This window comes from Mobula birostris, chromosome 3 (assembly GCF_030028105.1).
Source record: "Mobula birostris isolate sMobBir1 chromosome 3, sMobBir1.hap1, whole genome shotgun sequence".
Lineage (NCBI taxonomy): Eukaryota > Metazoa > Chordata > Chondrichthyes > Myliobatiformes > Myliobatidae > Mobula > Mobula birostris.
Window position 1 is genome coordinate 162,166,530 of NC_092372.1, and position 27,530 is coordinate 162,194,059.

Below are 27,530 nucleotides of genomic sequence, written 5' to 3' on the forward strand. Positions count from 1 at the left end.
GTAGAACCCTGGAAGTAGAGTTTGTGATTAATTCTGAAGGAGATAATTCGAAATACTGTTTTGTGAAACTGATCCAGCTACAAACTCAAAGCCTGTCCTACCTTGTGAAAATTAACACCACCCGAGAAATGTGAAGAATTGCATCATTAAAATTAATCAGCGACCCTGTCAGTCCTTGTCCCAACAAGTTTTTCTGCTTCTGATGTTCTCTCTCCATTTTGTTTTAAAAATTTCAGCTGTTCACTTTCTTTCCAATTTGACAATGCAAATATCTTGTAATGTCTTATCAAGATGTCTTTTCCTAGAATTCACTCTCTCACTGAACAATACAGTCACACCCTCCGTCTACTTTCAGAACAATAAAAAGATGCAACAAATCATTGCAATTAGTTGATGAAAATAAATTAAGTGAGTGAAAACTAACCTCCAGGGTAGTAATCTCGGGATTGCTACCTGTGCCACGTGCTAGCGAGGGCAAGAATAGTAGGATCAGGCAGATGAATATGTGGCTGAGAGACTGGTGCAGGGGGCAGGGCTTCAGATTCTTGGATAATTGGGATCTCTTCTGGGGGAAGTATAACCTGTTCAAAATGGACAGGTTACACCTGAACCCGAAGGGGACCAATATCCTGGCAGAGAAGTTTAATAGAGCTGTTAGGGAGGGTTTAAACTATAAACCCCATTTCCAGAAAAGTTGGGATATTTTCCAAAGTGCAATAAAAACAAAAATCTGTGATATGTTAATTCACGTAAACCTTTATTTAACGGACAAAAGTACAAAGATTTTCAATAGTTTTACTGACCATCTTAATTGTATTCTGTAAAAATACACAAATTTAGAATTTGATGGCTGCAACACACTCAACAAAAGTTGGGACAGAGGCATGTTTACCATTGTCTTACATCACCTTTCCTTTTAATAACACTTTTTAATTGTTTTGGAACTGAGGATACTAATTGTAGTGGATTTGCAGTTGGAAATTTTGTCCATTCTTGCTTGATATAAGACTTCAGCTGCTCAACAGTCCGTGGTTTCCGTTGTCTGATTCTCCTCTTTATGATGCGCCATACATTTTCAATAGGAGACAGATCTGGACTGGCAGCAGGCCAGTCAAGCACATGCACTCTGTCTACAAAGCCACGCTGTTGTAACCCATGCAGAATGTGGTCTGGCATTGTCCTGCTGAAATAAGCATGGACGTCCCGGGAAGAGACGTCGCCTTGATGGCAACATATGTCTCTCTAAAATCCTAATATACGCCTCAGAGTCAATGGTACCTTCACATACATGCAACTCACCTATGCCATGGGCACTGATGCACCCCCATACCATCAGAGATGCTGGCTTTTGCACCTTTCGCTGGTAACAATCTGGATGGTCGTTTTCATCTTTGGCACGGAGAACTCGACGCCCATTTTTTCCGAAAACTAGCTGATATGTGGACTCATCTGACCACAGCACATGGTTCCACAGTCTTTCGGTCCATCTGAGATGAGCTCGGGCCCAGAGAACTCGCCGGCGTTTCTGCATAGAGTTGATGTATGGCTTCCTCCTTGCGTAATAGTTTCAAGTTGCATTTCTGGATGCAGCGACGGACTGTGTTGAGTAACAATGGTTTTCCGAAGTACTCCCGAGCCCACGTGGCTATAATTGCAACAGCAGCATGACGGTTTCTTAGGCAGAGCTGCCTGGGGGCTCGAAGATCACGCGCATTCAACAGTGGTTTCCGACCTTGCCCTTTACGCACTGAGATGTCTCTGAATTCTCTGAATCTTTTTACAATATTATGTACTGTAGATGTTGAAAGACCTAAATTCTCTGCAATCTTGCATTGAGAAATGTTCCTTTTGAACTGACTAACAATTCTCTCATGAATTTTGGCACAAAGGGGTGAGCCACGACCCAACCGTGCTTGCAAAGACTGAGCCTTTGATGGACGCTACTTTTATACCCAGTCATGATACCTCACCTGCTACCAATTAGCCTGCTTAATGTGGAGTCTTCCAAACTGGCGTCACTTGAATATTTTGTTCACTTTTCAATCTTATTTTAACTCTGTCCCAACTTTTGCAGCCATCAAATTCTAAATTTGTGTATATTTACAAAATACAATTAATTGGTCAGTAAAACTATTGAAAATCTTTTCTTTATACTTTTGTCAGTTAAATAAAGGTTCACGTGAATTAACATATCACAGATTTTTGTTTTTATTGCATTTTGGAAAATATCCCAACTTTTCTGGAAATGGGGTTTGTAATTTGGCAGGGGGATGGGAACCAGAATGATAGAGTGGAGGAAGGGGAAAACAGAAATAAATCTAAGATAGTGAGCAGAAAGATGTCAGGAAAGACAGGTAGATGATGGGGCATATATTTGTAGCCATTGGGATGAGTTGCAGTGAAATCAAAGCGAAAAGTACCAAATACTGATCTTAAGGTGTTATACTTAAATGCACGCAGCATAAGGAATAAGGTGGATAATCTTGTCGTACAGCTACAGATTGGCAGGTATGATATTGTGGCCATCACTGAGACGTGGCTAAAGGATGCATGTCTCTGGGAGCTGAACATCCAAGGATACACGGTGTATCGGAAGGATAGGAAGGTAGGCAGAGGGGGAGGCGTGGCTTTATTGGTAAGAAATGATATTAAATCATTAGAAAGAGGTGATATAGGATCGGAGGGTGCAGAATCTTTATGGGTTGAGCTAAGAAATAGCAGGGGTAAAAGGACTCTGATGGCAGTTATTTATAGGCCTCCAAACAGCTGCAGGGATGTGGACTACAAATTACAACTGGAAATAGAAAAGGCTTGTCAGAAGGGCAGTGTTATGATAATTGTGGGGGATTTTAACATGAAAATGGATTGGGAAAATCAGGTCGGCACTGGATCTCAAGAGAGAGAATTTGTAGAATGTCTGCGAGATGGTTTTTTAGAACAGCTTGTTGTTGAGCCCGCTAGGAGATTGGCTGTACTGGATTGGGTATTGTGTAATGAACCGGAGGTGGTTAGAGAGATTGAGGTGAAGGAACCCTTAGGAGGCAGTGATCATAACATGATTGAGTTCACTGTGAAATTTGAAAAGAGAAGCTGAAATCTGATGTGTCGGTATTTCAGTGGAGTAAAGGAAACTACAGTGGCATGAGAGAGGAACTGGCCAAAGTTGGAAAGGGACACTGGTGGGAAAGACGGCAGAGCAGCAGTGACTGGAGTTTATGCGAGAAATGAGGAAGGTGCAAGACAGGTATATTCCAAAAATGAAGAAATTTTTGAAAGGAAAAAGGATGGAACCGTGGCTAACAAGAGAACTCAAAGCCAAGGTTAAAGCAAAGGAGAGGGCATACAAGGAAGCAAAATTTAGTGGGAAGACAGAGGATTGGGAAGTTTTTAAAAGCTTACAAAAGTAAACTTAAGAAGGTCATTAAGCGGGAGAAGATTAACTATGAAAGGAAGCTAGCAAATAATATCGAAGAAGATACTGAAAGCTTTTTCAAGTATATAAAGAGTAAAAGACAGGTGAGTAGATATAGGACCGATAGAAAATGATGCTGGAGAAATTGTAATGGGAGATAAGGAGATGGCAGAGGAACTTAATGAGTATTTTGCATCAGTCTTCACTGAAGACAGCAGTAGTATACCGGATACTCAAGGGTAGCAGGGAAGAGAAGTGTGCGCAGTCACAATTACGACAGAGAAAGTACTCAGGAAGCTGAATAGTCTAAGGGTAGATAAATCTCCCGGATCAGATGGAATGTACCCTCATGTTCTGAAGGAAGTAGCTGTGGAGATTGTGGAGGCATTAGCAATGATCTTTCATAAGTCAGTAGACTCTGCCATGGTTCCGGAGGACTGAAAGATTGCAAATGTCATTCCGCTATTTAAGAAGGGGGCAAGGAAGCAAAAAGTAAATTATAGACCTGTTAGCTTGACATCCGGTGGTTGGGAAGTTGTTGGAGTCGATTGTCAAGGATGAGGTTACAGAGTACCTGGAGACATATGACAAGATAGGCAGAACTTGGCATGGATTCCTTAAAGGAAAATCCTGCCTGAGAAACGTATTACAATTTTTTGAGGAAATTACCAGTAGGCTAGACAAGGGAGATGCAGTGGATGTTGTATATTTGGATTTTCAGAAGGCCTTTGACAAGGTGCCACACATGAGGCTACTTAACAAGATAAGAGCCCATGGAATTACAGGAAAGTTACATATGTGGATAGAGCGTTGGCTGATTGGCAGGAAACAGAGTGGGAATAAAGGGATCCTATTCTGGTTGGCTGCCGGTTACCAGTGGTGTTCCACAGGGATCAGTGTTGGGGCCGCTTCTTTTGACATTGTACGTCAACGATTTGGATTATGGAATAGATGGCTTTGTGGCTAAGTTTGCTGACGATACGAAGATAGGTGGAGGGGCTGGTAGTGCTGAGGAAACAGAGGGTCTGCAGAGAGACTTGGATAGATTGGAAGAATGGGCAGAGGAGTGGCAAATGAAGTACAGTGTTGGAAAGTGTATGGTTATGCACTTTGGCAGAAAAAATAAACAGGCAGACTATTATTTAAATGGGGAAAGAATTCAAAGTTCTGAGATGCAACAGGACTTGGGAGTCCTCCTACAGGATACCCTTAAGGTTAACTTCCAGGTTGAGTCGGTGGTGAAGAAGGCGAATGCAATGTTGGCATTCATTTCTAGAGGAATAGAGTATAGGAGCAGGGATGTGATGTTGAGGCTCTACAAGGCACTGGTGAGACCTCACTTGGAGTACTGTAGGCAGTTTTGGTCTCCTTGTTTAAGAAAGGATGTGCCGACGTTGGAGAGGGTACAGAGAAGATTCACTAGAATGATTCCGGAATGAGAGGGTTAACATATGAGGAACGTTTGTCCGCTGTTGGACTATATTCCTTGGCGTTTAAAAGAATGAGGGGAGACCTCATAGAAACATTCCAAATGTTGAAAGGCATGGACAGAGTGGATGTGGCAAAGTTGTTTCCCATGATGGGGGAGTCTAGTATGAGAGGGCATGACTTAAGGATTGAAAGCCGCCCACTGAGAACAGAGATGCAAAGAAATTTTTTTAGCCAGAGGGTGATGAATCTATGGAATTTGTTGCCACGGGCAGCAGTGAAGGCCAAGTCATTGGGTGTATTTAAGGCAGAGATTGATAGGTATCTGAGTAGCCAGGGCATCAAAGGTTATGGTGAGAGGGCGGGGGAGTGGGGCTAAATGGGAGAATGGATCAGCTCATGATAAAATGGCGGAGCAGACTCAATGGGCTGAATGGCTGACTTCTACTCCTTTGTCTTATGGTCTAAAACACTGAAAGCAGAATTGTCTAACATTAGTAATAAAATATGGGAACATTTTTTATAAAAGCCCAAGTTTTGTATGTTATTAACTTTTCCTTACACAAAGCATTCAAATCAGGAAACAGGTTATATTCACTTCAATATTTCAGTTTTGATAGTCAAATTTTGGCAGAGATGCAGTGTCTTGTTTCCAAGTCAAAATGAACCTGCTCTGTAAAATCAGGGTTGAACTCGTCTTTTTATATGCTTCCATTACCCTTTGGACAGAAACTGCAAAAGATTATTCATGTTCTCTGTTTTTAATAGTTAAGACTTATTATATAAAGTTGGAAAGTTCTACTGAAATAACAGTTTGTTAATGTAACAGCATTTGAGGAGAGAACCATTTTAAAAAGTTGTAAGTAAAATCACCTGCTGCAGATTAGGTGTAAATTAATTACATTTTAGCAGAGAATTTGTTGGCAGCAGGACAAAATTGATTTACTTAACTCATTTATCTTTTGTATTTCTTTTAGGTATAGTCAAGCTGATGCCCTGAAATATGTTGGTATAGAAAGAGAGATGGAAATTCCCTGAAATTAAACTGCCTCAAAGTATAGGCAGCTGATTTTATATTTCAGGATTATGTACTGTATGCAGACATTTGAAACAACTCGATTTGAAAACTACTGTGACAATAATTTATACTGTAAAAAAAAAATAAGCTTTTTATCTTTTCAAAAGCTGCCAGTTTTTATATGTGTCCTTTTGCTATACACCTGTGTGGTGAGCTGTTGGTGCAATTATAACATCAATTAAAAAACTTGAATTTTAAAGTGACTTGAAATTTTTGAACTTCACTATTTTCTAACAAGGTCAAAATAAACTAATCAAAGCCTGTAAGATGGAAAGAGTTCTGTCCTATGACTAAAGAGTACTATAGTAGATACCAGGATTCTGGGGTGATATGACCCTTGCACAAAACACCTTCCATATAATATTCCAGAACCCAATCAAAATGTTTTTGTTTTGACGTGCCTTTTTAATGAAATAATGTGGCTTCTCTCCATGCAAATATACCTAACACAGGACGTTAATCATTTTAAATGATGGAGCAAATCTTATAACAAATCTAGTAATGAGCATAGAAGCAACATCAATTTAAAATCTGAGGTAAATCCCAGCTAAGAGTAAGGGGACTATATGACTCTTGTGTCATAAATATTCTATAAGCTGTTGGTTCTAAAAGAAATATGCAAAACTCATGTGCAGAAAAGATGTAACCAAAGTTGCAATATGAATATTGAAACTAGTTATGCTATTAACATTACAATTAGATTCAGTTAGAATCTAAAAGCTTATAATACAAGATTTAGTCAGCACTTCTTAATCAAAGGCATAAATTAGTGCCTAAGAAGTTTGTCTACACCTGGGGAAAAGAATTTTGAATGTAGATCCAATATTTAGATGCTGAGAGGGATCTGCATAAACAATTTTTTTTTGCAGTGGGAAGTGAAAACATCCTTTGAATTTGGCTCCAGATAATTACAAAGTTAAATAAGGTGCATTATGCAAATGTTTGAAGTATAATTAAGAAATTATTTTTGTTTAAATGGCATTCACATCACTGAGACAAAAATTCCTGTTAAAAGTAATGTTCCAAAGTTATTTATCAATTGAGATTTTGATGTCGTTAACTTTCAGTAGATTCCTCCACATTAATTCTTTCTGCACTAATATTGAAATGATACCAATAGTTATCTAATTTCCCAATGCAATTTTCAAATTGATATCCTTTAGCATGTAACTGCACTAGAGGCTGCAAGGCCATCAACAAGCCAGATTCCAAAACTAATTAGTCATGCATATATGAACTGTGGTACAGGAATTGTAACTAAAATACATTTTAAAACTAATTTCCACACTGAATATGCAAACAACTATCATATTGTTAGTAGCTTTGTACACGTGGTTATGGATTTCTGTCAGGCACTCGTCTTAAAAGCTACTTAAAGCAGTATGTAATAGCCACAAACCTTTTTTAGCAGTATATCAAGACAGCACACCTCCTTTCAAGTAGAAAATGAAAATGGGGGACTTGCAGGTACATGGCAAATTTAACACCTATGAATTCCATAAAGTTTTCTGTAGGTCACTATAATTCAGATGCTATGTTGAGCATTTAAATCATAGGAATGCATAGCTGCTTTGATAATTACTCCCTTAACAAATTAAAATATAGAATACAGCACTCAATCAATGCCCAAACTGAACATGATTCCAATTAAACTAATCCCTTGTGTCTCACAGATTCCTGCAGCTTTGCTTTGCATGTGCAACATCACAGATGCCACAAAACAATAAAGCTATGCACGTTACAAAACAGGTGGAAAGAGGATAATTACTAGGATGTGTACAAAATGTAGACAAAGGAGAACCAATTCAAAGCCAGAGGGTAACTTATCCTTAGTTTATGCTCCAAAAGTTCTATGTAACTAAATTAGTGGTCAGTTGTATTAAAGTCTGATGCATAGCGAATACCTTAATATTTTTAAACAGTCCATCATAACATTTTAGCTGGATAGTTTTGAAAGCAGATAAATAGATATTCAATTAGATTTGATCCTTGCAACAAATGGTTAATAGCTAGCAACTTTTAAACCGAAACTGTACCAAGTCACAACTGTTACAGAAATCATTAAATTTTTATTTATCACACATTTAAAAAATGAACCACACTATACAAATGGTTTCTCTTGTAGCAGATAATGCAGATTACACAATTTCTAAAGGGCTTGTTCAAATTCACTAGTATGCTTTTGGAAAGTGCTGCCAACATTGCATTCATAAATTAGTTTGTCCTGCTGCCTGGTATTTTCAGAGCAGTAGTGGCCATGTATAGCTGAAGTAAATTTTTTTTTAATGCAGATAGGCAGTAGCATGCAACCCCGACGTTGAAGGTTCAATTCCTTTCTCACTTGCTAGATTAAGGTTAGGGTTTTTTTTTTTAAATATTTACATAGTGAAATGCAGCAATCCTGAGAACAGTTGGGTAAAGTAAATATGACTGGCTGGTGTTTCCTCTCAGTTGAGGAGAGGCCCAGCAGGCAGCAGATAAGCTGCAATGGAGTTCAAGAATGCAATCCTTTACATTCCCATCTTTATCATAAAACTAGTAGCATTCTCTGTATTTGAGCCTGTATGTCTTAGGAATGAAGTTTTTATTCAGACACATAATATTTAAGCCAAATAACTGTATGTGTCCTTCTCCCCATCCACACGCTCCAAATACTCCTTTTCTATCAGAATGTCGATGCATTTCTGCAAAAGAAAAGTACTTCAGTATAGAACAAAAACTTGTACATTAAACAAGTACATGACAATAGAAACATGCAGATTTTAACCCAACATGTTAATTTAATTTTTTAAAAAACATACAATATAACAAGTAAATTTAAAATTGCAAATTTGGACTAACATTTTGAAATAAAGCAACAGTTCACAACTAAACAGCAAAAGACAAATGGAGGTTTTTTAGTTCAACTCCAGTTAAGATTTTATAAATGTACAGGTTAAGTATAAAAATGCAAGTGTACTGTCTATTTAATTAGTAGTAGGATGTAGACATGGTTGGCCCCTGAAAATGGTTGTAAACTGTCAGTTTAAGAGCCTGCAGTTCATCTGAAGATGAAAGATTGTTGTTAATACAGCTTGTGACATCGAGACAGTGCTTTCATATTCATTTACTGCCCTTAACCTTATAGGTGGTAGAGGGCTTGGGAAGAAATTTCACTATTGTCATATCAGAGGAAGCTCCAATGGCAGGATTCTAAATTTCATCAGCTTAATGAACATGCATATCGGTGAACACTAATTTTATATTTGCATGAAGTGATAATACATTTACCACAGATGCATAAAGTTAAAATATTTGCAAAAAATACATTAAGACTTAACTGCTTACTCAATCTAGTGGCTTTCTGAAGTTGTTTAATTGGCTAAATTGTCAACCAAAGGTCCAAATTCCACTGGAATACTCAAATGTTGCATTTTATAGCTCAGCCATTAATTTGATTCAATAATCATGGTTAAGACCAGGTCTAAAGGGTATTCTACTACCATAATTGGTACTTCAGACTCTGGGTGATAACCCACTAAGACAGAAAACTTGTATTCATATTGGCGTTTCATTTTCTCCATTTAAAAAAGGGACATAAATAAAGGTAAACCTGTTTATAGTTTATTGAAAAAAAAAACTACAGGTAAAAATTGATCTTAGTTAACAAAATAAGATGTGACTGAAAACTGCAGTCTAATTACAACATTTGTAAAGTATGTAGAAGCAATGCATCAAGTGTGACCAAGAAACAAGTGTGCCTCAAAATCATGCATAAAACCTCAATGCCAGTGTAATGTTCTAACAGTGAAAGAATCGGTTAATGACAAATTATGTTCAAGTCTACATCAAATATAAATCTGAATTTAAAATTCAAAGCTGGATAATTAAAGGAGAACAGTACACAGAAACCATTCAAAATGAATTGCTTGTGATGACTTTATTTGTTAATGTAACTTAAATTAATCTTATAGGGCCCATTTACGCTGCATATACTTAATTAAATCTGAACTAACATTTCATTGTTCCAAGAGCACTGGTCTTCTGGGAACAATTGGAAGCCGCTGGCCTTTAGTACCTATATAAATTTTGATTTTTTTTAAAACATACTGTGACATTCAAATTATTTTTTCCTTCAATTTCTTCTTTTATGTTGTGCAAATCTATTAGCCCAATAACTCATGCAAATTGCAGTTCCTGACAATAAAAAGTGACAAAAATCACAGCAGCCTCCAAAAGTCAGATCCATAGCTGATGTGGCATCTCCCTTCTACTTACTCAGTAACAGGAAAATCAATTTCAACTATAGCATGTGGTTTTGACCAACATCTAAAAGGAAATTAAATATGAAGTAGGACATCAATAGGTGGTGTTTTCTGATAAATTACATATTGCTCAAAAATTTCAAACGACAAGTTTGCTTCATTTCAAAGATGCTGAGCTCCATTCCTTCCTTCAATATTGTCCAAAATATTCCACATTTAATTATCACTGCCTTAATTAACTCCAGATTGTCACTTTGATAACAGGATAATATAAAAGTGTTACAAAACGTTTAAGATAAAAAAGCAGGCATAAAATTAAAAAAAAAAACAAGTAAAACAGGCAGCTCCTTGGAGAGCGAAAAAAATTGAGGCAAACTTTTAAGTCAATGAACAGATTTTACTCAGTAGCTTAAGTGAAGAGAATGAAGATGTTGCATGTGTTGCCCTAATTAAAGCCAAGATAGACACTTGTACAGTACAACTGAAGGACATAAACCTGAAATGTTAACTGTTTCTCTTTCCAGGGATTACTGTGGATCCGCTGAGTGTTTTCAGCATTTTTGCTTCTTTTCTGGACTTTCTGCATCTGCTGTTTCTGAGTTTTACTTGCTTTGATTTAATTCATTTTTGGAAATCAAAAAATGTTTTTCTCGAAACTGATTTTTCTGGTTTTCTGCTCCAAATTCCTGTGTGACAGCATTGTAAATTTACAATATCCCTCAACTGCAAGAACTGACCAGTTCATGACCTTATTTTGAAATTACTTCATAGGGCATAATTAACTAAACATAAAATTTGCAAAATATTGCAGCAGGTGTAAGGCTTAATACAACAGTGAGTGAGATAATTTCATCAGCCCAGGATACAATGTATCTTATATGATCCAATGTATCATTTTTTGTAAAATTCCAATAATGCCATTTAACATCTCAAGGCACAAGGAATAACTAGACGCTGACTGAAAACATACCAGGAAAGATAAAACTAAATGAACTTCAAAATCTTTTTTCCCAAAAGAATTTATGAAAGTCATAAATAACTTCCTTCCAATTGACATCTTCGCATATCCCCCAACGTACATACTTTTAATGCCAGATTTTATTGGATCAGATTGGATGATATGTAAATATTTGATGAACATACCTTAATGACCGGGACTCTGGGTTTAAACCTGGAGGACAGTTGGTTCAGAACTTCTGCCAGTAGCTGCTGATGTTTCAAAACTTTTCTCATCTTCATTATTCGTACAATTGCAGCCTTGGGGATAGCAAGAAGATCAAGGAATGGGATTAACTTGTTGCAAGCGAGATTCATTGGAGCAAATTGGAAGTATATGATGGTATAGCATAGAAAGAGGACTTTTGCCACAGTATTGCTGGCTTTGTAATGAATGACCCAATTAACTCCAACAAACATTGAGAGCTCTTTGAATTACAATGATTCATATAATGCACACCTCACCCCTAAATGGACAATCCTTTATCTGGAGTTGAGGCCCATGCAGCCTACATTCATTAGAGCAAATAAACCCACTAATACTTTCCCCTCATCAACCTCACTGATACTTTCATACATTTCAAAAAGATCACCTCATTACTTCTGAATTCCAGAGAACAAAGGGCTTTCTATTAAATCTCTATATAGTCAGCACATTAATCACAGGAATTAAACCGGTAAATCTGTGTCACATCTATTATGGTCTTAGATGAGTCAGCCAGAATTGTAGCTGATACTCTTGGTGTGGTCTGATGAAGGCTTTGAATCCCGTGCTCTTTTTTTGTTTTATCTGTATATGTTACAGAAGGCTTCTGTGCTACACTCAAAAACATTTTTTGTCCCTAAAGACAGCCTGAAAAGCTAGATTCTAGATATTTTAAAAAAGTTTAACAAAATCTTTTTTTTTCCCTGTAAGAAAATTTAAGATTCTAAATACTACCAAAAGATTTCACTATATAATCAAGATTTTGCATGCAACCTTACAACAAAGTTTAAGAAATCAGATTAGATGCATGAAGGTTTAGTACATTTTAAGGAATGTCAAAGAACAGAAGCAAGAATAGGCCGTTCGACTAAATATGCCGGCTCTGTCATTTGGTAAGGTGCTCAGGAGCAGGCAATTTTCTGCACCAACTCTATATCCCCTGATTCCCTTAAAATCCAACAAAGAAACTGGGAAGGAATTCCAGAGATGAGGTAGAACAGCCAGCAGTGGACAGATTAAAATGAAAGAAGTGTGCTGGACCAGAAGTAAAGCACAGAATTCTGATAGTTTCATAGTGAAAAGAAACAGGGCTAAGGACATGAAGGATTTGGAAATAAAAATGAGAATTTTTAAATGGAAGCAATATAAGAGCAAAAGCCAAAGAGGATTAGCAAGGGAGACTTGATGTAAGAGGCAGAAAATCAGTAAACGGGGCTAGCAGAGAAAGAAAAACCCATTTAACTGCGATTTACAAGAGCACCATTGAGACATCCTGACAAGTTGCATCTCCATGTGGTATGGCAGCAGACAAGCATCAGACCTGAAGTCCCTACAAAGGACTATGAGAATAGCTCAGAGAATCATAGGTGTTTTGAGGACATTTATCAGGAGCATTTCATACGCAGGGCCCTTAGTATTATTAAGGATCCCACCTATCCATCTAGCATCCTCTGACTTTCAACCATCAGACAGGAGACCGCAATGCATAAAAACCAAGACGGTCAGGATAAGAAACAGTTTTTTCCCTCCAAGCCATTAAGACTTCTGAACTCCCTGCCGCATGTATTTGAAGTGTCACTGGTTCATCTGTTCCATACCTTACAATATGTAATATTAATGCACTTTAGTTTGTTATTTATGTGTGATTCATCTGTAGATTTTATCCTTGCCTTCATAAGTTATCGTGTGTTATGAGTACTACTGTGCTTTACACCATGGTTCGGAGAAACATTGTCTCGTTTCAATATACATTATATGGTTATATGTTATATGCATTTATGTAATTAAATGACAATAAACTTCACAGTTGCAAGAAAAATTTGTGAATCCTTTGCAATTATCTAGTTTTCTGCTTAATCACCTATAAAATGTGGTCCTATCTTCATCTAAGTTACAACAATATACAATCTGTCTAATGACAAAAACAATTGTAATTCTTATCAATATGGAGTACACCATTTAAGCAATCGCAGTCTAGTTTCAAAAAAATGTGAACCTTTGGGATAATATCTTCTACAAAAGCTATTTGGCGTCAGGTGTTTCAGTCAATGAGATGAGATTGGAGGTGTGGGTTGTAGAGGTGCCCTGCCCAATAAAAAAGACACACAAAGTCAGGTTACTGACAGAGACTGATTTTCTCAAGAAAGATCTGTTTGTCTGTCACGTCTCCATATAAACAACTTTCAGAGGACCTTAGAAGAAGAATTGCAGTGTTACATGAAGCTGGGAAAAGCTAAAATAGCATTTCTAAAGACAAGTGTTCATCAGTCCACCGTAAGAGAAAATGTCTACTAATGGAGGAAATTCAGCACTTTCCCTAGGAATGGGCATCTTGCAAAGATCACCAAGAGCACAATATACAATGCTGAAGGAGGTGAAAATGAACCCAAGGGTAACAGCAAAAGACCTGCAGAAATCTCCAGAACTTGCCACAGTCTCTGTTCGTGTGTCCACTATAAGAAAAAAACTGAACAAGAATGGTGTTCATGGATGGACACCACAGAAGAAACACTGCTCTCCAAAAAATAAACACTAGTGCATGTCTCAAGTTTGCAAAAGACCACCTGGATGCTCCACAATGCCTCTGAGACCATGTTCTGTGGACAGACCAGACCAAAGTTGAACTTTTTGGCAAAAATGTGCACCATTATGCTTGGAGGAAAAAGGGCAATGCATACCAATACCAAAACCTCATCCCAACTCTGAAGCATGGTGGAAGGAGCATCATGGTTTGGGGCTGCTTCGTTGCCAAAGGGCTTGGACAGCTTACTATCGTTGAGGAAACAATGAATTCAAAATTGCATCACAACATCTTACAGATAAATGTCAGTGTAGTGTGCCGTCACCTGAAGCTTAATAGAAGTTGGAGGATGCAACAAGGCATTCATCCAAAATACAAGAGTAAATCAACAACTGAATGGTTTAAAATGAAGAAAATTTGTGTTTTGGAATGGCCAAGTCAGAGTATGGACCTTAACCCAACTGAGATGCTGTGGCATGACCTGAAGAGAGCTGTTCATACAAGTTAGCACAGAAATTTTGATGAAATGAAGCAGTTCTGTATGGAGGAATGGTCCAAAATTCCTCCTTGCTGTTGGTCAGGTCTGACCAGCAGCTACAGGAAACATTTGGTGGAGGTTACTGCCGCTAATGGAGGTTCTACCAGTTATTAAATACAAGGGTTTACATACTTTATCCAGTATGGACTGTGACTGATTAAACGATGTGTTCAATAAAGACATGTAAAGTACAATTTTTAGTGTGTTATTAGTTTAGGCAGATTGTGTTTGTCTACTATTGTGACTTAGATGAAGATCAGACCCCATTTTATGAGTAATTAATGCAGAAAACCAGGCAATTACAAAGGGTTCACAAACTTTTTCTTGCAACTGTACACTATTACATTTACCAGTACTTGCTTTATAGCCTACCAAGTCTTGAAATTCAAATGCTCATTCAGATAATTGGTTTTGGAAGAACTAAAATTTATGGAATGTGAATAATGGGAGGCACAAAATTTGTACAACCACCACCATACAAAAGGGAAAAAAGATTGAAGATGCAGACTGGAATTAATGGTTTGATCCTGACAACAGCTAACCATAAGACCATAAGACACAAGAGCAGAATTAAGCCATTCAGCCCTTTGAATCTGCTCCACCATTCCATCATGGTTAATCCTGGACACCACTCAACCCCATACACCTGCCTTCTTGCCATATCCTCTGATCAATCAGAAAACTATCAACTTCTGCTTTAAAAATACCCATGGACTTGGCCTCCACCGCAGTCTGTGGCAGAGCATTCCACAGGTTCACTACTCTATGGCTAAAGAAATTCCTCCTTGCTTCTGTTCTAAAATGTCACCCCTCAAATTTGAGGCTGTGCCCTCTAGTACTGGATACCCCTACCACAGGAAACATCCTCTCCACATCCACCTTATCTAGTCCTTTCAACATTCAGTAGGTTTCAATGAGATCCCCACGCCTTCTTCTAAAATTCAGTGAGTACAGGCCCAAAGCTACCAAACACTCCTCATATGTTAACCCCTTCATTCCTGGAATCATCTTTGTGAACCTCCTCTGGACTCTCCCCAATGACAACACATCCTTTCTGAGATATGTGGCCCAAAACTGTCGACAATGCTCCAAGTGTGGCTTGACTAGTGTCTATAAAGGCTCAGCATTATCTCGTTGCTTTACATTCTATTCGCTTTGAAATAAATACCAACATTGCATTTGCATTCTTTACCATAGACTCAACCTGTGAATTAACCTTCCAGGAGTCTTGCACGAGGACTCCTAAGTCCCTCTGCACCTCCGAAGCTTGAACCTTCTCCCCCTTTAGATAACAGTCCGCACTATTGTTCCTTTTACCAAAATGCATTATCATACATTTCCCAACACTGCATTCCATCTGCCACTTTTTTGCCCATTCTTCCAATTTGTCTAAGTCCTGTTGCAATCACATTGCTTCCTCAGCACTACCTACCTCTCCACCTATCTTCATATCATCTGCAAACTCTGCCACAAAGCCATCAACTCCATTATCTAAATCAGTGACAACGTGAAAAGTAGCAGTCCCAATACTGAACCGTGAGGAACACCACTAGTCATTGGCAGCCAACCAGAAAGGCCCATTTTATTCCCATTCGTGCCTCCTGCCTGTCAGTCATTCCGCTCACCAGCATCTTTCCTGTAACGTCATAGGATTTTATCTTGTTAAGCATCCTCACATGTGGCACCTTATCAAATGCCTTCTGAAAATCTAGGAAAATGACATCCACTGCCTCTCCTTGTCCACCCTGCTTATTACTTCCTCAAAGAACTCCAACAGATTTGTCACTCAAGATTTCCCTTTACAGAAACCATCCTGTTTTTGATTTATTTTATCATTAGTCTCCAAGTACCCCTTCCTTGGCTTTTATGCAGTCCTAACTTCGTTTGTCAGCCACAGTTGCCTACCCCTGCCATTTGAGAACTTCTTCCCCTGGGGGACATATCTATCCTGCGCCTTGTGAACTATTCGCAGAAACTTTAGCCATCACTGCTCTGCCATCATCGCCACCAGTATCCCCCTCCAATCCGCCTGGGCAAGCTCCTCTCTCATGCCTCTGTAATCCCTTTATTCCATTGCAGTACTAATACGTCTGACTTATGCTTCTCCATCTCAAACTGCAGCATGAATTCAATCACAATATGATCACTGCCTCCTAAGGGTTCCTTTATGTTAAGCTCCCTAAGGTATGACAACATCCAATCTAAGACAGCTTTTCTCTGAGTAGGCTGAAGCACAAGCTGCTCTAAAAAGCCATCTCATAGGCATTCAAAAAATTCCCTCTTTTGCGATCCAACACCAATCTGATTTTCCCAGTCCCCTTGCATACTGAAGTCCCCATTACAATTGTGTCATTACTCTTATACGTGCCATTTCCAGCTCCCTTTGCAATCTCAACCCCACATCTTGCCTACTATTTTGAGGCCTATATATGATTCCCATAATGTTTTTTTTTATACCCTTACAGTTTTTTTAACTCCACCCACAAAGATTCAATATTCATTGACCCCATGTCACCTCTTTCTAAAGATGCAATTCCATCTCTTTCTAACAGAGCCACACGACCACCTATGCCTTCCTGCCTGTCCTTTCAATACAAAGTATATCTTTTGATGTTAAGTTCCCAACTATGGCCTTCTTTCAGCCACAACTCAGTGATGCCCACAATGTCATAACGACTAATCTCTAATTGCGCCACGAGTTCGTCCACCTTATTCCAAATGCTATGCACATTTAAATACAGCACCTTCAGTGCTGCATTCATCAACCTTTTGAATTTTGCCTCTGTGGTACAATTTAACTCTTTGCTCTGTCTGCCATTGTACCCAATCATTGGCTTGTCCTAACAGTGAAGGCATTTCCATAATTTGCCTAAATTATTCATAACTAACCATTTTCAAGAAATCATAGAACATTATAAAACCAGATGTCTGTTACTAAGTTGGCTGATTACAAAATAGTTAGGAAAACAAAATGCACAGATCAATTTCTTTTATTACAAAGGACCTACCTGAATCAACAACTTCCTATCTTCTTCAATGTTTTTGTGTGTGGTCTCCTGTTCTTGCTTTTGTTCAGTCTTCATTGGCACATTAATGTTTACTCTCAGCTTTTTACTATAAGAAACAGTTCAGTTTAGGAAATAGCATACCTAAAGAAAAGCTCAATAGCTCTAATTCTCACAACTTCTTTATCACTTACAATGAAAAATACATCTTTTACAATGAAAGTTACATCTAAAACTGTGACAAACTTCTATAGATGTATGATGGAGAATATAGTGACTGGTTGCATCACAGCCTTGTATGGAAACATCAATGCCCGTCAAAGAGAAAATCCTGCAAAAAGCAGCAGGTAAGGCCCAGTCCATCATCGGTAAAGCTCTCCCCACCACTGACCCACACTGGTTGTCTGCCTTGTTTGTGTGGTCTTTCACTGAGTCTATCATGGTTATGTATTTATTGAATATGCCCTCAAGTAAACAAATTTCAGCATTGTATATGGTGACATATATGCACTTTGGTAATAAACTTTGAACTTACTTTTTATACCCCAAGTACAGTTTGATTAATGTGTCAGGCTTCATTTCCACTTCATCCACATTCGCATTTTCATCCTCCAAAACCTAAGTTTAAAAAATGTAGCTGATTAAAGTGAGCCATGTAGTCTATTGTTTAATATCTGATTTCCAAATAACTAATCGGCACTTACCAGTAGTTTGGACTTCAAGAGTATCTGTAAAACCTGCACCAGTATGTCCTGAAATCAACATTTTCAAAGTATGAACAAAATTTCAAAGTTGAAGATATTGTCTCCTGTACAGTCAACAAAATGAAGCAGATAAAAACCAGCTAAACTAAAAAAAACTTTAAATTTCACTGCTGATTACCAATATAACTATCTGCTGACATTATTCAAAAGGTGTCAAATGTCTTCTCACCATTTTGATTTGAGTGCTGTCTGTCAACTGTTGAACAGTATAGGCATCCTCTGTGTTATATTGAAGTAGGATTGCCATCTGGAATGTGGATGCCTTTGAATACAAAAGTAAATTCAATCCTGAGGATTTATTTTGAAGCTCCAGACAAGTAACTGTCTCGCCAATTGCATGATAACTTGTATTATTAACGCGCCACATCCTTCTTCTCACATTTCAAAACTTTAATACTATATTTGGAAACTTCTCAAACTTTATAAAGAATGGTTGTTATAAATTAATTCAAAAGCACTGAACTGTAGTAAAACCAGTGTTCAGTTGACTGAACAAAACAAATAAAAATTCACAATGTATCAAAAGAAATAAGTTGCAACAAACTTAGAATTATCCTTCTACTTGTGATATTTCTGGCAAAAATACGTGTTGAAAAGTTCAAATTGAAGTGTTCGTTCCAGGATTTCAAAATTAGCAATTCAGCAAGAAAGTAGTTTGGTGCTCTTGTGACTGGCAAAACTGTTGGCTTGTGGATTTTGAACACAAGTTTTGAACAAAGCGAGGGGAGTCAGTCGGGTCATTTGGCACTCTTGAGATTGGCAGAGCTGTTGGCTTGTAATCCTGAATCCTGTGGCCATTGCCCTCAGTAACAGGTATATCCAGTTTGGATACTGCTGGAGAGAATGACCTACCAGGGAAAGCCACAGCGACTCGGTCTCTGGCCTGTGGTTCAGAAGGGAAAGGGAGCGAAGCAATGCAGCCATGATAGGGGATTCAATAGTACAGACAGCAGACAGGAGATTCTGTGGATGAGATACACCTGGATGTTCAGATGCCTCCCAGAGTCAGCAACACCTGCTAGTGGGTCCATAGCATGCTAAAGGGGGAAGGTTGAGCAGCCAGAAATCATGATACATACTGGTAACAAGATAGGTAGGAAAAGGGAAGAGGTCCCGAAGAGAGCGTATACAGAGCTAGATAGGAAGCTGAAAAGCAGGACCTCAGGGTGGAAGTCTCTGGATTGTTGCCAGTGCTATGTACCAGTGTGGGTAAGAATAGGATGATTTGGAAGAAGAATGTGTGACTGAGGGAACTAGTACAGGGGCTGGGTTTCAGATATGTGTATCATTGGGATCTCTACTAGGGAAGCCATGACCTGTAAAAAAAAGATGGGTCACAGCTGAATCCTTGCAGGCAGGTTTACTAGAGCCAATGGAGAGAGATTGAACTAGTTTAGCAGGGGATGGGAATGAGAAGGAAAGGGCAGAAGCATATCAGGTGCTAGGTATCTAGGTGCACGAGCATTTCAGAGACAAGGACTATAACACCTTAACCTTTACCATAGCCTCAAAATGGAAAAGAAGAGTATGGGAAAGTATTTAATTCGGGGGGGGGGGGGCGAATAATGATGCTATTAGATGGGAACTTGCGTAAATTGGAAACAGATGGACTCAGGGATATGATCAATGGAAATGTGGGCGTTGTTTAGGGAGCACACTTGCAATATTGTGTTCAATTCTGGTCACATCATTATAGGTTCCTTAAGGCTGTATAGCCGGGAGTCATAGTGGGGACAAATTCCCACTACTTATTACATGCTCCTAATGGTGTGCAACTCAAATAGCTTCTGACAATCAAGTCCAGCTCCCGGCCTTCACATATGGTTCAGCTACTAAGCACAGGGGAACCATTTCTACTGACAGGAGAAGGGGCAAAGGCAAGTTACTAGCGCCTTAAAACCAGTCACTTTAGGTAGATGGAGCTCGTCAACTGTGATTGGCAGCTCATCTAGAAGGAAAACTCTGTTCTCAAACCTCTGCTGCCCTGTGGCTCTACCCACTCATGGGGAAGGCTTCGGGAGTAAACCCCAAGGGAAAAATCGAGAGCTGGAGCCCCAAGGCAGTCCTACGTTGAGTTCAACACTGACTGGCAACTCCTGTGATGCTGCTGGTGCCACACTGTACTGGTCTCTGCTGGTCCTTTGCGTTATAGACAATAGATGCAGGAATACGCCATTCGGCCCTTCGAGGGTTGATCATCCGCTATCAGTATCCAGTTCCTGCCCTATCCCCATAACCTTTGATTCCACTATCTTTAAGAGCTCTATCCATCTCTTTTTTGAAAGCACCCAGAGACTTGGCCTCCACAGCTTTCTGGGGCAGAGCATTCCATATATCCATCACTCTCTGGGTGAAAAAGTTTTTCCTCAACTCCATTCTAAATGGCCTACCCCTAATTCTGGAAACCGTGGCCTCTTGTTCTGGACTCACCCATCAGCGGGAACATGCTTTCTGCCTCTAGTGTGTCCAATCCCTTAATAATCTTACATGTTTCAATAAGATCCCCTCTCAGCCTTCTAAATTCCAGAATATACAAGCCCAGTCGCTCCAATCTTTCGACATATGACAGTCCCACCATCCCGGGAATTAACCTTGTGAACCTACGCTGCACTCCCTCAATAGCAAGAATGTCCTTCCTCAAATTTGGAGACCAAAGTTGCACACAGTACTCCAGGTGTGGTCTCACCAGGGCCCTGTACAGCTGCAGAAGGACCTCTTTGCTCTTATACTCAATTCCCCTTGTTATGAAGGCCAGCATGCCATTAGCTTTCTTCACTGCCTGCTGTACTTGCATGCTTGCTTTCAGTGACTGATGTACAAGAACACCTAGATCTCGTTGTGCTTCCCCATTTCCTAATTTGACTCCATTTAGATAATAATCTGCCTTCCTCTTCTTACCAAAGTGGATAACCTCTCAGGTATCCACATTAAACTGCATCTGCCATGCATCCGCCCACTCACCCAGCCTGTCCAAGTCACCCTACATTCTCATAACATCCTCCTCACATTTCACACTGCCACCCAGCTTTGTGTCATCGGCAAATTTGCTAATGTTACTTTTAATTCTCTCATCTAAATCATTAATATATATTGTAAACAGCTGTGGTCCCAGCACTGAACCCTGTGGTACCCCACTGGTCACCGCCTGCCATTCCGAAAGGGACCCATTAATCGCTACTCTTTGTTTTCTGTCAGCCAGTCAATTTTCAATCCATGTCAGTACTCTGCCCCCAATACCATGTGCCCTATTTTTGCCCACTAATCTCCTATGTGGGACCTTATCAAAGGCTTTCTGAAAGTCCAGGTACACTACATCTACTGGCTCGCCCTTGTCCATTTTCATAGTTACATCCTCAAAAAATTCCAGAAGATTAGCCAAGCACGATTTCCCCTTCGTAAATCCATGCTGACTCGGACCGATCCTATTACTGCTATCTAGATGTGTTGTAATTTCATCTTTTATAATTGACTCCAGCATCTTTCCCACCACCGACATCAGGCTAACCGGTCTATAATTCCCTGTTTTCTCTCTTCCTCCCTTCTTGAAGAAAGGGACAACATTAGCCACCCTCCAATCCACAGGAACTGATCCTGAAACTATAGAACATTGGAAAATGATTACCAATGTGTCCACGATTTCTAAAGCCCACCTCCTTAAATACCCTGGGATGCAGACCATCAGGTCCATGGGACTTATCAGCCTTCAGACCCAACAGCCTATCCAACACCATTTCCTGCCTAATATAAATTTCCTTCAATTCATCCATTACCCTAGGTCCTTTGGCCACTATTACATCTGGGAGATTGTTTGTGTCTTCCCTAGTGAAGACAGATCCAAAGTACCTGTTCAACTCGTCTGCCGTTTCCTTGGACCCCATAATAAATTCACCCGCTTCTGTCTTCAAGGGCCCAATTTTGGTCTTAACCATTTTTTTTCCTTTTCACAAACTGAAAGAAGCTTTTACTATCCTCCTTTATATTCTTGGCTAGTTTACCTTCGTACCTCATTTTTCTCCGCGTTCAACAGATGCTTGGAGAGGGGGAGCTTGCTGTCCATATTGTACTGCCCTAGCTTGCATATCTAGACAGCTAGGACACAACATTCGTGATCAACCCTGACTAACGGAGGCTTTATCTCATCATTATAGTTAGGATGAAGAAGCTTTAGAGAGGGAGAAGAGGAGACTTAGCTCTTCAGGATGCTGCCTAGATACGACAGCATGTCTTATGCGAATAGGTTGAGCAAAAGAGGATGAAAGGTGACCTGATAGAGGTGTACAAAGTGGTAAGAGGCACAGATCCAAGTGGATAGCTAGAGATATTTTTCCAAGTTGGAAATGGTTAATGCCTGGGGACATAATTTTAAGGTGATTGAAAGAAAGTATGGGGAGGTGGGTTTCTAGGACTCTTTTTTTTTTTAAAAAGAAAGAGTGGTGAGTGCTTAGTATGCCCTGCCAGGGGTGATGGTAGAGGCAGATACATTCGGGGCATTTAAGAAACTCTTAGACAAGCCCATGCATGATAGAAAAATGTAGGGCTATGTAGGAGGGAAGGGTTAGATTGAGTTCAGAGTTGGTTGAAAGTTCAGCACATATCATGGGCCGAAAAGCCTGTACTGTACTGTGCTGTAGTATGTTATATTCTAAATAGTGTATTAAAAACTAGGAAGTTTTTACAGAACAGGAACTTCAAATTTAAAGTTCATAACACAGTTACCAATAACCTATTCAGTCTTTAGATTTTCTTTACTCTTTTTGTTTACAAAATAGGAAGCCATTCAGCCCATCAGGTCAATGGTATGCTGCGAGACTATAAATCCCACTTCCCCGGTTATTTCGCCATATCCTATTCCCCTTTCCATATCCACCAACAGCCCTGATTCTTCTGTCACCCATGTACAACTGGGGAAATTTATGGTTAAGCAAATTAAGCAACTATCATACACACTTTCGGGATGTGAGTGAAATCGGAGTAATGAATCCATGTGGTCAAAAAGTAAACAAATACACTCATGCAGAAGGCACAAGAGGTTAGGGTTGAAGGCAGATTGCTGGAGCTGTGTGGTGATACAACTAACTGTTGTGTCATATCTTCTGGGCTTCCAGAAAAAAAAAGAGAAACTACATGCTTGAAATATTTGCTGCAGCAGTCGACTCAGAAGGGAAACATTAGATTGAGAAAACAAATGGAAGAAATAGGAGAGGTGGGAACAGAAGAACAGGGAATAGATGTAGAGAACATTTTAAATAGAGCGGAGATGGTAGAGGTAGCAGAAGGGAGAAAAAGGATGATAAATGGTAAAATGGGCTTAGGGTCAAGCATTTACTGCCAAACCACAAGCAACTGGTAACTGAATAATTGGGCAAATAGTGAAAGATTCCTACCATCTGCAGAAGGTGTCAAAAGAAAGAGACCAAGAATGAATCTCAGATCCCCTCCAGTTCACTACCAGCCCCGACTAGGAGTTTGAGGATGCCATCGTCTACCTGCTGAACCCTGTCTACGCCCACCTGGACAAGCCAGCGAGCACTGTGAGGGTCAAGTTTTTGACTTCTCCAGTGCGTTCAACACCATTCGCCCTGCTCTGCTGGGGGAGAAGCTGACAGCGATGCAGGTGGATGCTTCCCTGGTATCATGGATCCTTGACTACCTGACTGGCAGATCATAGTACGTGTGCTTGCAACACTGTGTGTCCGACAGAGTGATCAGCAGCACTGGGGCTCCACAGGGGACTGTCTTGTCTGTCTCCCTTTCTCTTCACCATTTACACATCGGACTTCAACTGCTGCACAGAGTCTCATCATCTTCAGATGATTCTGCCATAGTTACATGCATCAGCAAGGGAGATGAGGCTGAGTACAGGGCTACGGTAGGAAACATTGTCACATGGTGTGAGCAGAATTATCTGCAGCTTAATGTGAAAAAGACTAAGGAGCTGGTGGTAGACCTGAGGAGAGCTAAGGTACCGGCGACCCCCGTTTCCATCCAGGGGGTCAGTGTGGACATGGTGGAGGATTACAAATACCTGGGGATACGAATTGACAATAAACTGGACTGGTCAAAGAACACTGAGACTGTCTACAAGAAGGGACAGAGCCGTCTCTATTTTCTGAGGAGACTGAGGTCCTTTAACATCTGCCCGACGATGCTGAGGATGTTCTGCGAGTCTGTGGTGGCTAGTGCTATCATGTTTGCTGTTGTGTGCTGGGACAGCAGGCTGAGGGTAGCAGACACCAACAGAATCAACAAACTCATTCGTAAGGCCAGTGATGTGGTGGGGATGGAACTGGACTCTCTGACGGTGGTGTCTGAAAAGAGGATGCTAAGTTGCATGCCATCTTGGTCAATGTCTCCCATCCACTACATAATGTACATGTACTGGGTACGCACAGGAGTACATTCAGCCAGAGACTCACTCCACCGGGATGCAACACAGAGCATCATAGGAAGTCATTCCTGCCTGTGGCCAAACTTTACAGCTCCTTCCTTGGAGGGTCAGACACCCTGAGCCAATAGGCTAGTCCCCTGGACTTATTTCATAATTTACTGGCATAATTTACATATTACTATTTAACTATTTATGGTTCTATTACAATTTATTACTTATGGTGCAACTGTAACGAAAACCAATTTCCCCCGGGATCAATAAAGTATGACTATGACTATGAATAATCTTCTACAGCACAGAAAGATGCAAAAGATGAATGAGGACAAAGTACGAGCTGTCTCTGCTCCCTTTCTCCTACCCAGTGAGCTAAAACTCTTCAGGTTTTTTTTGCTGATCACGCCCTTACTTTCTCTCCAATCTTCCCACTTTCCCTCTGAGCTCATTTTGATCAAATATCATGGTCCACCAACTCCTATTTTCCTCTATTTATTCGTCATTAGCCGGTATTTCTAGTGGTTCCTCCTTCTTCAAAGCTTTATCGCACCCCTCTCCACAAAGTCTGCATCTCAGCCCTGTCCTCAGCAAGTCACATGACCCTTACTTTCACAAATTATCACCTTCCTTTCCTAGGTAACATGACATCACAAGTTCATGTCCTTCTTTGTCAATTTCCTTGTTTGAATCTCCCACAATATTAATAATACCTCTGCCATGACTTCAGAACATGACCAAAATTATTATTAATGTGATTGTGAGACAAATTATACTATCATAACTTGACTGCAGCCTTTCCTTAAGTGACTGAGCAGCGTAAACCAGCTGTTTGCGTTGCTGATTGCCTATTTCTATCTTGGCTAATGATCTGCAGCCAGAGGATTAGTTGCTCTGCTGGTCTTCCCCCAAGGGTCTTTTCCTAATATCTTCCCATTCCTTACCATATTGCTGGTTACCACATACTTGTAACTACATTCAGCTTCATGTCACCATCACAATAAATGACTCCATATGGATTATTCAACCAAATAGAAAACATCTTCCACCTAAATTCTGGGCCAAGCACAGCCACCCAACTTAGTTTCCATCAAATTTCATTCCCAACCACTGACTCATCCCACTTCCTCTTAACTATCTGAAATTAAGTCAAATTTCAGCCCTCATATGCAAAGCACAATAACCTATTTTCTGTTCTAAAACACTGTTGGATTCTGATCCTGCCTCAGTTTACCTGATGCTTAACCACTCAAAGAAGCTTCCACTACTGTAACTGTACTACTCTCATTCACCTTACACCATTTTGTCTACTGACATTGTTAAACAATTTTTCAATTTAAAATTCTTATATTTGATTTCAAAACCATAGCTTCATCCTTACTATACTTCTAACTGTACAAACGTCCAAGAAATCTGTTCCATCAAATTTTGTTTGGCTGTAACCATTTAACCTATAGTTTTTCTTCCAGGTGAGGTAACAATTCACCTGCATTTCTTGAATCTGGTATTCACAATGTGACTTCAAATTGCATCTGGTATTCACAATGTGACCTCCTTTACACTGGAGAAAACAAATGCAGATTGTACACTAGCGTTTGTGCTGCAGAGGGCACCCTGAACTTCCAGCTGTCATCGTATGTCACTTCCATTTTGACCTTTCTCTATAACCTCTTGATACAAGGTCGAAGGCAAAATTGAGGAACACCTCATCTGCCATCTAGCCATGATGTAGTCTTTCACACTCAATATTGTGTTCTCCGACTTCTCCAAGTAATGTGCTCTTTGTCTGTATTTCAACGGGCCATTTCTTTCTTTCATTATTTTGACTGCTTCTTTGTTTATTAGTATAGCTTGGCTGGCTGGGCGTGCCCCAGAGCTGTGCTCTTAGTGACACCATTCACAAAGAAGCACAGTGTGCTTGCAAATGCTAATTAGCTCATTTAATACCAGGGTTACTCCCTATATTCAATCCTTTTCTCCCTCACTTTCTTTGCTACAGGAAATTTAACCTGATCTCTCTTTCCCCAATTCTGAGAAAGGGTTCTAGATCTGAAACATTTACTGTTTCTCTTTCCCCAAATGCCTTGCTAAGTACTTCCAGTACTTTCTGTTTTAGACAATAGATAATAAACAATAGGTGCAGGAGTAAGCCATTTGGCCCTTCGAGCCAGCACCGCCATTCTCTGTGATCATGGCTGATCATCCACAATCAGTACTCCATTCCTGCCTTCTCCCCATATCCCCTGACTCTGCTATCATTAAGAGCTCTATCTAACTCTTTCTTGAAAGCATGCAGAGAATTGGCCTCCACTGCCTTCTGAGGCAGAGCATTCCACAGATCCACAACTCTCTGGGTGAAAAAGTTTTTCCTCAACTCCGTTCTAAATGGCCTACCCCTTATTCTCAAATTGTGGCCTCTGGTTCTGGACTCCCCCAACATCGGGAACATGTTTCCTGCCTCTAGCATACCCAATCCCTTAATAATCTTATATGTTTCAATCAGATCCCCTCTCATCCTTCTAAATTCCAGTGTATACAAGCCCAGTCGCTCCAACCTTTCAACATATGACAGTCCCACCATCCCCGGTATTAACCTCGTGAACCTCTGCTGCACTACCTCAATAGCAAGAATGTCCTTCCTCAAATTTGGAGACCAAAATTGTACACGAACTCCAGGTGTGGAGTATTTATCTTACATCCAGTAACACAAAACCACTCAAAATGTGGTAAGGATTAAGTGTCTACCAGAATGTCCAAAGGATCTGTTTATCAGATCCTTGGGATTTATTGGCTTCAATGTCATCAGCTTCTCTAGTATTAATTTTATTAACAATTTTTCTTTACTTCCTTATTCTCCCTAGACACCTGGGTTCTCTAGAGTTTCTGATGTGTTATCTTATTTCTTCCTTCAAAAAGACAGACATAATTATCAACTTCAGTGACATTTCTGTATTTCCCAA

The 27,530-nt window shown here is 39.7% G+C and overlaps 2 protein-coding genes across 4 annotated transcripts in view; one reads left to right on the plus strand and one right to left on the minus strand.

Annotated features, from left to right (window-relative positions):
• ezh2 (enhancer of zeste 2 polycomb repressive complex 2 subunit) overlaps window positions 1–6,115 on the plus strand; it is a 149,508-nt gene extending 143,393 nt beyond the window's left edge. For all 3 annotated transcript variants that reach the window (XM_072253595.1, XM_072253593.1, XM_072253594.1), the window contains exon 20: window positions 5,818–6,115. In XM_072253595.1, the coding sequence (XP_072109696.1) occupies window positions 5,818–5,878 (61 nt within the window). In that variant the 3' untranslated portion in view covers window positions 5,879–6,115. The remainder of the gene's footprint in view (window positions 1–5,817) is intronic.
• Window positions 6,116–7,967: 1,852 nt separating this feature from the next.
• The window catches only part of LOC140195384 (cullin-1), a 125,335-nt gene continuing 105,772 nt past the window's right edge, over window positions 7,968–27,530 (minus strand). The window contains exons 17-22 of the mRNA XM_072253596.1: window positions 18,361–18,453; window positions 18,132–18,179; window positions 17,963–18,045; window positions 17,431–17,536; window positions 11,306–11,419; window positions 7,968–8,602 (exon numbers count right to left, since the gene is read on the minus strand). Of these exons, the coding sequence (XP_072109697.1) occupies window positions 8,522–8,602; window positions 11,306–11,419; window positions 17,431–17,536; window positions 17,963–18,045; window positions 18,132–18,179; window positions 18,361–18,453 (525 nt within the window). The 3' untranslated portion in view covers window positions 7,968–8,521. The remainder of the gene's footprint in view (window positions 8,603–11,305; window positions 11,420–17,430; window positions 17,537–17,962; window positions 18,046–18,131; window positions 18,180–18,360; window positions 18,454–27,530) is intronic.